This window comes from Cebidichthys violaceus, unplaced genomic scaffold (assembly GCF_023349555.1).
Source record: "Cebidichthys violaceus isolate CVI_PGR_0920_01 unplaced genomic scaffold, fCebVio1.0.p SCAF_6, whole genome shotgun sequence".
Classification (NCBI taxonomy): domain Eukaryota; kingdom Metazoa; phylum Chordata; class Actinopteri; order Perciformes; family Stichaeidae; genus Cebidichthys; species Cebidichthys violaceus.
The window spans coordinates 14932565-14948816 of record NW_027176816.1 but is presented as its reverse complement, the minus strand read 5'-3'; the positions used below and the strand labels follow the sequence as shown (position 1 = coordinate 14948816).

The window sequence follows — 16252 nt, the reverse complement described above, 5'->3', positions numbered from 1 at the left end:
AGGTTTCTCCTTTTATTTTAAGTGAATATATTTTGGACACTTGTGAAAGTACACACTACACCAACATATTATCACCTTATAAAGATGCTTAATGTTAACAATTGCTTACTTACACATCCAGCAGACACAGAGTAACTTTAGAATGATTTTTGGAGCAGTGGCTCTGACCACCTTATGAATTTAATTCCAATATTCACTCCTGGCTCTTAACCTGCTAAATGCTCCACTTGGTTCACCAGGTGGTCACTAACTTGGTCTGCCTGCTGTTTGGTGGTGGGCAAGAATAGCTGGTTTCTGTGGCTGGAAATCAGTTTGATGAGAGCAGTGGCATTCATAGACTTCAATTAGTCCAATTTACATAACAAAAATGTTCACACCCTGTCTTAACCAGCATGCACTTTATATAGAGCTCACTATTTGTAAATTGAATCTCCCTGCATCATAGCCTATTGTCAGGCATGTCCACCGAAAATCAAAACTGTGAAAACAAACCTGAGAGCAGCATGGGGTCCTTATCCACAGACTTGCCTACGTGGTCAGACTCTCCTGTAAGAGAGCTCTCATCTATCTTCAGATCGTTCCCTTGGACCAAGATACCATCAGCTGGCAGCAGGTCCCCTGAACACAGACCAGCACAGATCAGTGTTTGATTCACCTTGTAGTTTATATCCTTTTTGATTGGGGACATGTCAACAGGGACATTTATGCATTTCTTGTGGACATATTAGGTAATCAACACTGTAGGAAATGGGCTTTTGCTGAAGGTTAGATGAGAAGGGCAATACGTCTCTTATGTCTGTATGCTAAATATGAAGCTGCTTACATTCAGGAGGTGATTAGCTTAGCATACAGTCTGGAAGCAGGTCTAAACACCTTGCCTGACTCTGACCAAAGGTTAAAATTCCAACTACCAGTACCTCCAAACTAATTGCCACATTATGTCTCATTTGTTTGACTGTACTCAAACACAAATATCCTGTTGAAAAAGAGCAGATTAATAATTTTTGTCCTCTGCCTGCAGGCAAACCCCAGTTTTATCATTTTTAGTCAAAGGTGAAAAGAGTGCTCCAATGAGGAGGGGCTTCAAATTGCAACGCATCAGTCTTACTTCTTGTAGCTTAATTAGTTATTTCTTTAGATATTATATAGGGTGTACAATTAATCAATTAATTAGAAATAAATTGGTTAATCAACAGTGAAAATATTTGTAGCTGCTCTTTTATACAATAAGCGTTTGTGACGGTTTCCTTACCGTATTTGACCTGAGCCATGTCCCCCACCACCATGTCAGCCACGGGGATCTGGATGACATTTCCTTTACGCACCACAGTGAACTTCTGTTCTTGTTCAATCCGACTCTGTAGGCCCCGGAACTGCTTCTCTTTGGACCAGTCATTAAACGCCGTAACTAGGACGACACACACAACAGACAGCAGGATGGCCGCGCCCTCAATCCAGCCAGTGTCACCCTCGCCTTCATCCTCTGCGGACCCCGACAATTCTCCACAAGCTGGGCAGAGGGGAACAGAGGAAAGGTTGGTTAGATATATTGTGGGTTAGTCAGCCAGAGACATGATATCACAACTGAATCAAATGGTATTTAACCCACCTGAAGAAGCAGGTTGGTGGTATGGATAGTTTGGTTATCAAATGTAAGATAGAAAGCAATCTGTGATCCAAATTTAAATAAATGGTAAAAAAAACTGACTGATTTCAAAACCTCAAGAAGACATTTAGGTATGAGCTAAGACAAGATGGCGCTGCGGACCGCGTTCTCTATAGTAGTTAAATGTTTATGCTTACCTCTGTTCTACTTTGTTGTCCTTGTTTTTGGTTTATTTGCTCATTTCTGTGCATTTCAAATTCCTTGTATGCATACACATACATGGCCAATAAAGCTGATTCTGAGTCTGACAAACAATATGGTTGAGGTTTAAGACTGCAGTGGCTCTTAACAAGTGGCTGCATTTGACTACAGTCATCATATAATTTACTACCATTCAAATGTTTAAAACAGTGACATGTGCATGACTACAAATGATTACCTCTACCTCACGAAATTAATGTGAGGATAGTTTGGATGTGCTGCTGTTATCTAGGGCGCGCTGTGAGGTTTCCGATAGAGCTGCAATGTCCTTCTGTTCACTGAGCCCACTTCCTCTCTACCATGACCTCTTACTGTGGTAAACCCACCCAGACAGCTAATGGCAACCATTTGGCAATCCCTTTTGCTTTGTATTCCTTCAGCTTTTGTGTATTTCTATATTCTAACCATGAGACCAATAAAGATGATTAGATCTTCAAGATCATTGAAGATATTTCTGATATACCCAAACAACAACAACATGAACAAAGTTTATGTTGTTGATTTATTAACACCATCTTAAGTGAGATAAGAAACATACTTAAGGATTTTTTGCTGAAAGCTGTTTGATTTTGAAATTTCAGTTGACAGTTGTTTCAATACATCTGAGGCAGATAAGTGTCAGGTAAGCATAAGAATGCCATGTGAGCCCAGCTGACTCATATGCTTTGGTAAAACCTGGTTATTTTCTCTATTGGCTCTCTGCACTGAGGTGTTTAAACACTTCAAAGAGAGGATACTTTGATGTGCACCTCCCTCAACATTTGTCCCATGGGGACTGTCCATTGTTCCGACGGCCCATTATTCCGAAACCACAATAGTCCAAAAAGTGTCCCATTTGTCCAACAGCCCTTTATCCTGAAAACACAGCCGACTGCTCCAAATGTACACACTCTCCCTGCAACAAACAGAGGCACATGGCTAATCATTATGCAGAATGATGTCATTGGACCTTACCAAATATTTCCCCTACTCTGGTGAAGGCATGACCCGCCCCACTCCGCCTCTGATTGGCTAGTGCTTGTTGCCTCCGTTGGTTGTATTGTTAGGTTTACGCATAAAAAGCAAGATTGATTAGGGTAAGAATATCAGGGTAAGCCAATCAGAGCCAGAGTAGGGTGAGTCAAGCCTTCAACATATTTGAAAGAAAATATCTCAACCATGAAGGACTGATGAGGTAATTCTTCAAGTGCCTCTGTTTGTTGCTGGGAGCAACGGGCCTTCAGAACAATGGCATGACACCCTTCCCATTACACCGTAAACACTTTACCCATGAAGTGTTGCTCAATTCAATAAACTCTGGGGTTTTGCTGCTATACTTACTTAACTCTTCTTTACTTGTGCTATTGTTGAGTTTTATAACTGTATATTATCCCAATATTTGGTCTGGCATAACCTGTAGCATAAGAGGCTAATATTAGCAACATTCTAGATATATGTTGCTGTGTAACTGACATCACTGAATCAGTTTACTGATTTTATGACTCTTAAGTATTAAAGAAAATTGTTGCACCAAATTATCTTAAAGGTGCAGTCTGTGATTCCAATGAAACACACATTTTGTGAAATCTAGTGAACATCTCCTCACGGCCTGCTAGCTGTCCGTTCTGAGTGCGCTGAAAAAGAATCCAGTGTTTTTACACGGCCCTAGCTCCATTATTGGGTAACACACCACCATTCCAGCCAATCAGAAACGTGCTTGTACACAAGACAGGGATGGTGTATCTGGAGAGGGGTATTGGTTTGTCGAGTTCACATCTTTCTCCAGAATCACTGACTCCACCTTTAACTCAAGGTCCACTTACTAGGCTTTTTCAACAGCATCTTATGGTCTAAACCAGCAGATTGGATTTGGATGGATTTTGCTCTCTTTTGTGAAGGGTAAATCTATGTCTCTCTCCTCGACTATACGTTACCGATACATAAGCTTGATTTACTGATACTGTTTCGTCCTTGTCCCTTTACTTTAGCTCTCACCTTGCTCTGTGAAGAGCCAAACTTTTCTTCTCTTCCTACAACCGTAGCTTCTTCCCTGTCTCGTTCCTGGTCCCCTCTTTAACCAGGATACTGGGTGATACTGTATGCTGATGATGACTCATCTTCTTTGTTACCTGTCTATGTCTCTCCCTTTCTATTGCTCTTACTCCCCCACATCCTCTCACACCCTCCCAAACCATCCTCCCCAGCCCTCTCTGCCCCTGCCCTCACATTCGCTTTCCTTTCCGGGAGGCTGGTAGAAAGAGAGGCCGAGGGAGATGATGGCGGCGGCCTCCAAGATGATGAGTGTGACGTCCTGTAAGGCCTCCCACACGAGTTCCAGGAAGGTCTTGGGCTTCTTCGGCGGGATGAAGTTTTGGCCGAACGTTTGGTACCGACGCTCCATGTCTGCCGGATCCCCACTGAGGCCTGAGAGATGGAGAAAGAGGATGGGGCAGAGAGAGAGATGCAGGGAGAAAAAAGAGGAGGGAAATACAAAAGCCTGAGATGTTAGCAAATCTCTTTCTGTAAAAAAAATCAAGCAACATTCACATGTCTGCACACACACTGACAAATTCACAATTCAAGAAGAATTTTGTGAATTAGTGACCTTTAAATGGTTTAGGTTCGCCATCATCCATAAAAGTGTAGATATAATTTCATAAAGCACTGTTTAGCAGGTAGTAGTATGAAGGCAAATCACTGTCAAAATCTGAGTGCACAAATGAGATCCACGTGCACGTGCAAATCAAACAGCCGCGCACGTATATTACTTTTGCAAGCGCTTTTACATCACACCGCACAGAATATGTCTGCTCGCGCGAGCAACATTGCTCGACATTGATTTAATTTTATATAGTAGCTTATCACTAGGACATGCTGAGACACACATGAAGAATCACCCGAAAAAAGCCCAAACCTACGAGACAATCTTTCTCTATCCACAACACATTCAGATCTGTGACTCCCGGCTGCTAACTTCACTTCCCCCCTCCAAACTCTCTCTCATCTCCATCCTCACCATCCTCACCATCCTCTCCCCTTCAACCTCACCCCTAAGTAATTCAGTTTCCATGGTGACCATGATATCAGGTCCAGGCTTCCTGTCTCTAACAGGTTTCTGCCCAGCAACAGGTGATGTCATTCCTCCAGTGTGCTAGGTTTGGAGCAGAGCTTTCTTTTTTTTTTCTTCTTTTTTTGATTGGCTGTTGGGGAGAGGGGGAATGGCAATTTGTATACTGTGGTTGGCCAAGATCGGTGACTATCTTTGCGTCCGTTTGCCTGTGTGTTTGGAGATATCCTGGTCCAATGTGCTTGCTGCAGGGACTCATGTGTGGCTCCCAGCGTTGCCGAAGACATGTGTAGCAATATGATGCTCAACAGGGTTTCTCAACGAGAGTGAAAGAGAGAGAGACAACAGGCCTTGTGCTGAGTAATCGTAGTGAGCTGTATCCTCCTTCCATTAGTCCCTCCCTCCCTCCATTTCTCACCCATCCCGTTGTTCATCCCTTCCTTCTCATCCTCTTCCACAGCCTCTCTCGTTGGCTCTCCTCCTCTCTTTTTCTCCCTCTCTCAATCTCTCCTTGATGTGTCCTTGACAATGCGGCAAGCTGTTCTAGCCCCCCCCCCTCTCCACACACACACACACACACACACACACACACACACACACACACACATACACTCTTTCTCTCATTCCCTCTTTTTCCTTCTCATCATTTCTCCGCCTCCTCTTTTCTGTCTCTTTAATGTGGATATAATGGTCACATACTGCAGTGCTGGGTATCCATATCTGTGTGTGTGTGTGTGTGTGTGTGTGTGTGTGTGTGCGCGTGTGTGTGAGACAGCAAGGGAAAGATCCCATTCTGTATTGGTTTAACCCCCACTCTGCTCTGTGTATCGTATTACAGAGGACACATCACGCCGTACAGGCGTGTGGTACGTGTGTGTGTCATATCTATTTGTGTTGTACTGTTGCAACATAATATGCATTCCTGTTGGCTATTTCTCTTCTGTATATACTCACATTGTTCTATCGATCTATCTATTCATGTTCCTCCTCTGTGATCACGTTTATCGTAATCATACTAAGAAGAGGCAGCAGCTTTAGTTGTGTTGTCAGACAGAGGGGTGAACGACGGAGAGAGTTCCACACAGTCTGTCTTTGAGCTATCTGGCCCAACAAAAGCTAAAGCCCCAATCAGAGATAACGGGTACTACGATGGTGGTTATTAGCTTTGTTTGCTAACCCTGACTTTCTTCATCAGGTTCTGTGTGCGTGTTTGGCATTGACTTGGGAGGTGTGGTGGTCGGGGTTGGGGGGGCTATGGGTGCTGCAGCATCCTTTTTTCTAAAGGCCTATAGTTTAACCGCAATGGAAATTTTAAATATATATATAATTACAATATGTTTCTATTGTCTCATATGAACTCCGTGTGATGAATGTGTATCGTCGTCTCCTTGCTTGTCTCCTGTATGAAATGTCTGTCTTCACTGTCCTGCATTATTATAAATTATAGTAACCTGGCTCTGGGTTGTCCATTCACTGCTTCACTCCCTCCTCACAGTTCTCATGCATTAGCTCCGTGTTGTTGACTGTGTAGTTTCGGCTTCGACATACAACGTTGAGGTTTGCTCTTCTACAATCAGGGTTTTCGCTGCCATTGAAGCAGGTTTTTTTATGCTCCGTAAAAATAATGCTGAGAGCGTCAGAACAAGCCGAAGCATGGGACGGCACGGGGAGGGGGATGACAAATCAGGGTGCTGTAATTCATGGATACAGTGTTCACATCTTACAAAAGCAGGACATAATATGGCTAATAACAGCGAATCATCTACCAGTCAATCTCTTAGAATGCCGGAGCGCAACTGTCTGTTTACTAATGCACCATGATGAGCACTGATAAACAAATCTCTTGCTCTTTGATTTACAGAATATGATGTTATACAGCAAAAAAGAGTTACATGTTCAAAGAAGGCAGTATTACTTGTAAATAATAAAGGAATTATTCAAAGTTTTGTCGTGGTAAAATTGCATGGTTTTACGTCAGAAACCCTCATACCCCAATGGCTGCACCGCACCGAAGCCCTCTAAAAACCCAGAGAGACCTGGGAAATGGTTTAAAATGTTGGTAATAACTATTGAATAAATTATCCAGGCCATTCGAATTAAAGCAAAAAACATGAATGTAGTGCAGCTTTTAGTATAACGTCATTATATGGACTGACTTTCTCAAGCACCCCCAACTCTGACTGACCTCAAGTGTGCCTGTCGTTCGGTGCACCAGCAGACTCTTCTGCCACAAGAAAATGGAGCGAACGCACAGCTTCCATGGTCCCATACTGAAGGATATGTGGAAATTACTTTAGTTTTTGGCTTCATTACAGTAAAATGTATTTGTTTCCAAAGGAGTTGATTAGTGAAAGATGCTTTTCAGAGCCGACTTCAATCCAAATCTCTGAACATAACCTGGTTATACTTTCTCTTTCAAGAAATCATTTCATGGGATATCTATGAATTGTCGCATTATGGTTTGTTGGTATAGCTACAAATGCTGGATGAGACCACTGATCTGGAGCAAATATCTAGAGTGAGTTCTGTGATGACCCCCCCCCCACTTGCTTGTGTCTGTTCTGCATCAGTTAGCTGTGGTTAGCCTGTGCTGGTTTCAAGGTGTCAGAGGAGGCTGCAGGCCCTAAGCCAGATGTTTATTGTTTTTTTTTTATTACGGCCTATGACCTTGATATTCAACACGTTAAAAAAAAAGACAATGTCATAGCAGATGCGTTGTCTTACGTGCCCCTGTGCACTGAACTCTGCCATTGTGATCCCTGGGCCTATATATTCTTGTTTGACCTGCTGCGCCTGTTTGTGTGCTTCTCAGGTACCAGGGGGGCTGAGGATGGGTGAGGGAAGAAGCAGGCCGAGGAGGCAGGGCAGGACAACGGTCATGTAGCAATGCATACTTGTGTTTTGTTTTTCTGTGACAGAGAAGCCAGATCTGGAGCGCCTCACACCACATGAACACTACTGATGTCACTGACTAACTCACCACACCTCCAAAGTGACTTCTCAGTATTCTTTGATGTAATAAATCGTTGATATGATGTGCTGTTTTTGGTCTTGACAGTTCTGATTGATCAGTTTTGAGTAATGACATTAGATTTCTACAAGGTGGGAAACATCCTCCTTCATCAGTGTTTGCAATTTGGCTGGATTGTCAACACAGACGACACCATATGTCATCTGTGGGAGTCAGCGCAGTGAAAAAGAAACCTGTCCAAGTGTACGGAGAGCAGCGTTAGTGTGTGTCCGTGTCTGCTGTTTGCCAACTGTGCTCTGTAGAGACAACTGCAGACACAGGACTCTGTGTGTATGTATCTGCTGGGTTTGTTGGGACCTGCTGCACTGATTCCTGACCAGCCCGCAGTATCAAATTAGCAACACTCAACACAGACTTACTGTAACTTAACACCCACCAACTCTCTCAATTTTTCTCCATCTCTCTCGCACACTTGCGCACACACACACACACACACACACACACACACACACACACACACACACACACACACACACACTCTTCTTCCTCCATTCACCCCTCTCTGTTCCTCACCATCTCACACTTCTCAGTCATCTTTCTCTCTCTTACTGACTTTCCCAGCCAACTTCTCTGTTGTGTTGCTAGGCTACAAACTAGTTGAAGGAGTGGGCGTAGTGTGGTGACACACCCCTGTTAGAACACGCAAGCGTGCGCACGTACACACACACACACACACACACACACACACACATACACACTATAGACACAGAAAACCAAATTCTACGCTCAGTAGTCACCCTCAGTAGTCATTACAAATCTTTCATTATTATATCAACTAGAGTGATTATTATTATTTCATTATAGATTAACCTAGTGAGTATTTTTACAATGGTCTACAAATTGTGAAAAGCTGGGAAAATGTTTACCATTTGATAAATTACTTTATATTCTTGGATTATTAAAACTGTTACTTATTAATTTTCAGTCAATCGATTAACGGACCAATCACTTCAGCTCCAATTATTATTCTTTATTTGTCATTAAAAATAGAATAGATGGAAATAGACTAAATGATTAAGAGCTGAAAGGATTAATCAATTAATTGATTAGTTGACCATCTTTTTTTCATTAAGGTCAATGTAAATGAAAAACAATTGGTCGATGTACTTCCGGGTCAGTTAAGCACCATGGAAACGGCTCACCATTGAGCGGCGGCAGCTCCGGAGACGGGCCTTCACTTATCAGCTGTAGCAACTTTAAACCGACAGGGAGTCGGGGGAGTCAGGGCGGCCAGGATAAGTGACCTCTCTGCTGCTGCTGTTACACAGGTTAGACCCAGCTTTGACCTGCTGAATTTGAGTTGCTACAGCTGCTAACAGAAGGTCCATCTCCGGAAGCTTGCGCCTTTTCTCTTCCCGGCCAAATAGTCTCCTAGCAGGAGAGACCGCAGGGGTGTGCTAGCTAGTGAATTCTTATCTCATTTGTGGACTGATAAACAGTAAATCTATCAGTGCCCCCTATCGCGGAATCTTCCAAAAGTATATTCGTATGTATCCATATATATATATGAACAATGACAATAACCAGAAGTTGCAGCTCAGTACATAGAGCTATTAGAGATTCTAGTCAATCAGCTTTCCATCCATTCATTCAGCCATTATAATCCCATCATCCATTCACCAATCAATTCATCCAGGAGTCCATCCCAGCCAGGATTACGGTCCAGAATAAAATGTGTTTTGACGGTTTGATGGAAGAATGAAAGTACTTCCATCAAACCGTCAAAACACATTCATTCATTCGGCCTCCTTCTGTCTGAGATGTGCTGCACTGCAGTGAAATTGTTGCATTTTTTAAAATTCAGTCTACTTGTGTAGTATTAATGCATGACTGAAACAGAATTCATTCAGTTTTTGTGATCAAAACATTGTGTCAGCAGGTTAGTGATGATGGTGTAGAAATCAGATGGATGATTTGGACACAGTTTGCAGCAACACCACTCACGCGGTGGTGTTAATGTGTGACTCCACCCAAGAGTACAATGTCATCCCTCCTTTCACTCCTTCTCTCAATCATGTATCCACTCAACAAATCCATTCATCCAGCAAGCCAGCAGTCTATTCACTCATTCATGTATCATGTACTCATCCACCCAACCATTCCTTCCATCTGTCTTTTCATAAATGTGCTCTCATCCATTCATCCAGCTAGCCATCTCCTCCTCCATTATTCATCCATCAACCAATCTACTGTTTTTACAGTTCAACAACCATTCTTCCATCCAGGCCTGCTCACCATCAGTGGTGCTGGACTGTAGTCTTTGGCAGAGCCCCTCTGTGTCTCCGTAGCTCTCCTGAATCTTCTGCAGGGCATCGCTCCCTCGGAGCTCCATCAGCTCTGTGAGCTCCGTCACCGTGGCCCCAAAGTCTCCCCCTGCGTGGCTGCCGTCTGCCCTTCCTCCTCCGCTCACACCTCGCGACCCTTTGGGATAAAACTCCACCGCGCTGTTTGCCATTTCACCCATAGTGGCTGTTGTTGACATGTCAGTAAGGTTCTTTTTCTGTTTTGTTCCTCCTCTCGCCCTGTAGTCTGTCCTCCACTCAGTTCCCCTTTTGTTTGGTTGGTGGAGGGTTGTTCATGTGCTCAACAGTGAGAATCTCGGTTTGGTCTTGATTTCTTATTTAAAAATGTGTAATCATAATCACACCTAAATCCTTTTTTTATTTCATTGAAGGGCAATGAAGGGGTGTTGGGTGTGTATTTTTTGTTCTCCTCACTGCTCCTTTAATTCTCCATAACTGGAGGAGGAGGAGGGTGAGGGGGATCAAGGACAGCAAGCAGGGGCACTTCAGAAGCGTGAGGTCTGAAGGAATCCAGCTTTCTTTTCCTACGACTCCTCTGCGACTCCGCTCTTTCCTCGTTTCTGTCCCCCTCCCTCCAGGGTCACGGCCAGTCCATGAACAGATGGACGGACGGGCTGACAGACTCACAGACGGGGACAAAGAGGTGATGGACGGGTGGAGAGAGGGGCGAGCAAGGCAAAGGCGGCTGATAAACCGGACACAGTAAGTGGATCCAGTTCAGAGGTAGCTATTGCTGCACCACGAGGACCTAAGAGAGAGCAAAAAGAGATACAACATTACCACCATCATTAAGCTGAGACTGAATTCAGTTGTGAAACTTTGATTCAGTGGCTAAAATCACTACATCAATCTTAATCTAAACAAATACACGTAGTAAGTATACATTCATGGTGTACAAACATGAAACGTTTGATTATCTATCAAGGTAAGATCATAATTTAATGCGTGCCCATGTGAAGCGGGCTGGAAGTGCTGCTTGCAGCACTCTCGAGAACCGCTCATCCCTCGATGACTGCAGGTAAGTGCAGAAGAGTTTAGTTGTAATGTTAGTGTATACAGCATCCAGCAGCAAAATTGAACTGCAGTCAATGAGCCTCGGTCTGTAAAGGTCTGCTGTAAACGACATGCTCCACTCATTCCACAGAGCCCTGAAGCCCCGCCCCCACTACTACACACAATGCTATCGCTTGTTCATTTATAATGTATTAATATTGAATGTGTCACGGGACCAAATTGCACCAACTTTGACACTGCACGTCCTTGTGTCCCCAGCAATACATCTGCCAGGTGTGAAGTAGATCGGATGGACGGTTCTGGAGATATGCGAAGGACACACATACGTACAGATATAGCTAGCTTCATAGACAATCACAGCCCTGTAAGTGAACCCAAACCTCTCCTCACTTTTGTCCATGTAAACACCTTTGTCTCACTTTATGCAATGTTTAAACCTGCATTCATTGATATGTTTGGTTACTTTGGGGGCAGCACAACACACTGTCTACACAACACTGACATGTTATAACTTTATGGCTAACATGCTAGCAAACAGTGACATATTGACACATCCAGCTAACAATGGATAACAATAGTCAAATGTATGTCCAATAGTCACTCCACCAACTTAATATTAGCGTTGTCCTGAATACCATTTGAAGAATGAGAATATTTGAAGCTTCGATTTGAAAACCAAATACCTAACAATGAACGAATATCCAAAGAGTGGAACATTTAGTCCAGCCCTAAAACATATCTGTCTCTTTCGCTACTAAATGCTCCATTATGTTCACCAGCTAGACTCTAGCTGTGTCTGACTGTAATGCTGAGTACATTACATTAGTTTTTAGATTTTTAGCTGAAAACACCTGCCTGCTGCATCTGCAAACAACTCTCTTGAGAACAAAAACACCAAAACACTGAAGTTGCATGCCGTAAAAAACAATTAATAAATTAAAAGTCACTAAAATGCTCTGAAGAGGTCAAAGGAGCTGCAGAGTTGACATTTATTTATCAGCTTTAAATATTTTACAAAAAGGTTGCCTCATTGCATTCCACCAAACCTGTTTTCAACAAGCTCCAAAAATCAAGCATCGTTGTGAATGTTCCTTTTGCTTTCATCCACTACGAATTAAAAACCCCAAAAATAGAGATTTCTTCCCTTCCCTTTAGGATGGAATGTTTCTATATATATGAAACCCCGTGGTGGTCCATCTCTCCCTATCCTGACTGTCTCAGCTCTCACTGTGGCTCTCAGCTCCAAGCCCATTGCATAGAATAATAAAGATGATTACCATCATCCTTGTGTAGGTTAACCCAGGTAATGTTACCTTAAACCAGGTATGTCCAATCCATCCACTTAGTCACAAAGCATGCCGTGCCCGGATACATCAACGTGCTTCGTAGGTGCGATTGATTCAGGGTCACTTTGTCCAGTCTAATAAAAGGCTTGTGACGCCCGAAAGAGGGAAATGTCCTGAAGTGAACTGCTCTTGTTGAATCCCCTGAAAAACTATTTCCTAATCACTGAATTAAAATGTCAACCCATCTCTGACTCTGATTTAATTCAAATACATCTCACATCGATGGCGTTCCAGCAGAACGGCAACTTCAGCCACACCGAGTGAGACAAGGCTTCACCCCACGTGAGCAATTAGCTCTGCGTGTAACCAGATATCCTCAGCATCACACATGACACAACATATCCTAAATGCCCGGTCATATTTTACATATGGATGAGCATTAAGAAAAGAAGGGATCATGAATTATTTTTTCTCCTCCCTCCTCTCCACTCTTCACTCTCCCTCAGCTCCCTCTGTCTCTTGCATCTTCTCCCTCCCTTTTTTCCTCTCTGCCATGCCATGCCTCTATCCTGACTGAGAGTGTTAGTTTATGACTGAGTCACCCTGCTCTGCCTTTGAAGCTTCCTCTCGCTCCATCTTTTCTTATTTGCCTACCCTCCCATCTATCTATCTTTATCTTTATCTAGCTATCTGTCTACTCTATCTAAACGGGTTTACCGTCTGTTGTTTTTTTTGCATGCCTTCCTTGGTTTGTCTCATTGCTTGTTATTATTTTACCATCCGCTTTCTCCCTCCTGACTCCCTCATTTTGTCGCTATCCCTGTCTATCTGCTTCCTGCTACTGCAATCATTTATTTACTCAGCCAGTCGTGCATTTTCTTCCCAGCCCGATCTCTTACTCACTGATTCTGTCTGATTTTATAACGCTCACGCATGACAAAAAGAAAAAAAGCTCTTCTGTTCAGCCTCCCAACTATTGCAACTAACTCTGACCGTGTCTCTCTGTTTGTCTCAGAGCTTTGACGTGCACAGTGCACGTGTGTGTGTGCGCACATGTGAGCCTGCATTACATAAATTGCACAAAAAAAAACTTTGTTACACAATTGGTTATGCCTTCTTAACTCTTACACACAACGCACACGCACAAATACAGTTCAGCCACAGGATACAAGCATTACAAATGTGCAATACACAAAAAGACACCAACAGCCCAGAGACATCACTTACATGATCACTGCCATGACGCACACACACACACACACACACACACACACACACACACACACACACACACACACACACACACAGATGTGTCATACAGTGCTTTCAAAATGAAAGTAAGAGAGGGGGCTGTACTGGCTGAAAATGTGTTTGAACATGAAAAGAGTCATACAAAAGGTCACCACAATCCTCAGCAGCCTGCCCATTTATCCTGAATGCTAGTCCTGCTTCTCTGCACACCATCCCTCAGGGGGTCGCAGCAATTTGATTTTTTTTTTTTTTTTTAAAGAAAGTGGCCGCTCTTTTCCCTCGGGTATTTCCCCTTTATCGCAGAGGCAAGAAAGTTGAGGAGGGTACAGAGTGGGGACACAAGGGAGAGAAGGTCCTCATGGGATTCGATTCTAAGCCAGCAGGGCCTCGCACGCTTTGTGACTGTGTGTGAGCAGTATGGGGCAACCCGGGCTAAAAACACACTTGAGAACATTAAGTTCTCAACTTAACAAGTGTGCATCCGTACGTTCTTGTTTGTCTGAAATCTATATGCACATAATTGGTGTGTGTGTGTGTGTGTGTGTGTGTGTGTGTGTGTGTGTGTGTGTGTGAGTGTGAACTTGTCAGCATTCCGTCCGCAGTCCACCTGTGCACCTGCAGTTCCTACTTTTCGACAGGCATCTGAAGGGTCACCTCTGACGGGGGCACTTTCATCTGGGCTGCTGCCTGCCGTCGCTGGCTCTCCGCCAGCCACACACTTCTGTAAATGCCCAGCGGGAATAGCACACTTAGAAGTGTGGAGCCAACAGGGCACAGATATCTGCATTAACTGTGGAGCACATTAAAGCAAGTGGATGATGCTGACGATGACGAGGATGATGATGGTGACAGCTTGGCAAAGTTAGGGGCGTGTGATTGGACTTGGAACAGAAAGAGAGAAAGAAAGAAAGTCCCAGTTGAGACTGGCCGATGAGTGTCTATCTCACACACATGCAAAGACTCACACTCAGAGAGTCCCATGTCTGTCCCACATGAGCCACTATGAACCTCCACTCAAGGCTACACACACACACACACACACACACACACACACACACAATACTGCTAGCATACTGTGCACTTCGGTGCAGGAATGGCCCCATGAAACAATGCTTCCCACACAAAACGACCTTTCCTGGTCACCTTCAGACGTGCCCAAGCTTCATCCCTCTGCTCATCCACATCCTCATCACATATATGGCAACAGGAGGAGGTCCTGATTAGTGCCGAGAACTACACTACACTGTAGGCCGACTAAAAAAAATCAAGGAGAAAGAGAGTGGACCTATGGTGCGCCACATGCCTACCCTATGTCCCTCCGCAAGGTTACCGGCCCGGCCCAACTCAAACCGACTTATGAAGGTCCCCCCGGCCGCAGATCATTACCAGATCGAATCGGCACCCCCGCAGCTCAGCGCTGCAGGTGCGACGCGCTGTAACCGAGACAAACAACGCAATTGATACCCAATAGCTTATAGCCTGGTGCATACTGGCGCCCGGGAACACCAAGAGAGCGGCAGCCCTCCATCAACTGACACGGGACACGACCGGATGGATGGATGGATATCATTAGCCCTACACAAGCGCATACACGCGCGCACACGCATCCACACATACTCCCTCATAATGTTATAGCGCTGTTTGCCAGGAGAATTATGGCATGCCCTACTGTACAGGCTATTATTATAGCTGTGTAAGGCCTGTGGGGAGACATGCCACATTAGGCCTTGTTTCACACTCTGCAAGTCCGTTAAAAACATCCATGCTACATGCTACTATTGAATCACGGCGCATCTTCACTTATAAAATCGGCGCTCGGGCGCCCGGGGTAAATAACAGTCACGCACGCGGGCACGCACGGACTCACCGACTCACCGTGCAGGCCGAGCTCAAGGACATCAGCATCAGCGCGCGAGCGGGGAGGCAGAATCCCCGTTAATCTGCGTGGAGCGGAGAATGTCCCAAGCCGGATGAGAGTAGCTATACGGGGAAGGGGGGGGGGGGGGGGGGGGGGGGGGGCGAGGGGGCACCGGGGCTGCGGCAGCTCCGGTTGCCTGGCGTCTGAAGGAGTGGAGGGATGAAAGACGACGACGGTGCTGATGAATATTCCGCTCCGCGCGGTCACCTGACGGTTTGTCGGCGGAGTTCTGCGGCGATTGAGGAGAGAGAGACAGAGAGAGACAGAGAGAGAGAGAGAGAGGATGCGCCGGGTTGAGGGTTTAAACACCTCCGTTGCAGGAAGGGGGGGCAGTCCGTGCGCCTAGACGGGGGCTAGCTGCTCCCGGTGGTGAGAGCTGCTAATTTGACAGAATTAGGTTAACTGTTAAGGGCACTGGCAGAAAAAGAAGAGAAAAAAAGAAAAGAGACGCCGCGGTGAGAGGAGAAGCTCATGCGACATCTTCGGAGGAGGAGGAGGGGTTGAGCCACTGAGAGAGCCGGCGCGCACAGGAGCTC

General features: G+C 44.7%; 1 protein-coding gene across 5 annotated transcripts in view; it reads right to left on the bottom strand.

Annotated features, from left to right (window-relative positions):
- Positions 1 to 15779, bottom strand: part of atp2b3b (ATPase plasma membrane Ca2+ transporting 3b) — a 57527-nt gene extending 41748 nt beyond the window's left edge. For 3 of the 5 annotated variants that reach the window (XM_068733439.1, XM_068733435.1, XM_068733438.1), the window contains exons 1-5: positions 15674 to 15779; positions 10180 to 10995; positions 4073 to 4270; positions 1253 to 1510; positions 493 to 618 (exon numbers count right to left, since the gene is read on the bottom strand). In XM_068733439.1, the coding sequence (XP_068589540.1) occupies positions 493 to 618; positions 1253 to 1510; positions 4073 to 4270; positions 10180 to 10426 (829 nt within the window). In that variant the 5' untranslated portion in view covers positions 10427 to 10995; positions 15674 to 15779. Of the gene's footprint in view, positions 1 to 492; positions 619 to 1252; positions 1511 to 4072; positions 4271 to 10179; positions 10996 to 14413; positions 14520 to 15665 lie in introns of all 5 variants that reach the window. The other 2 variants (XM_068733436.1, XM_068733437.1) reach the window with 2 other exon arrangements.
- Between the last annotated feature and the right edge of the window lie 473 nt (positions 15780 to 16252).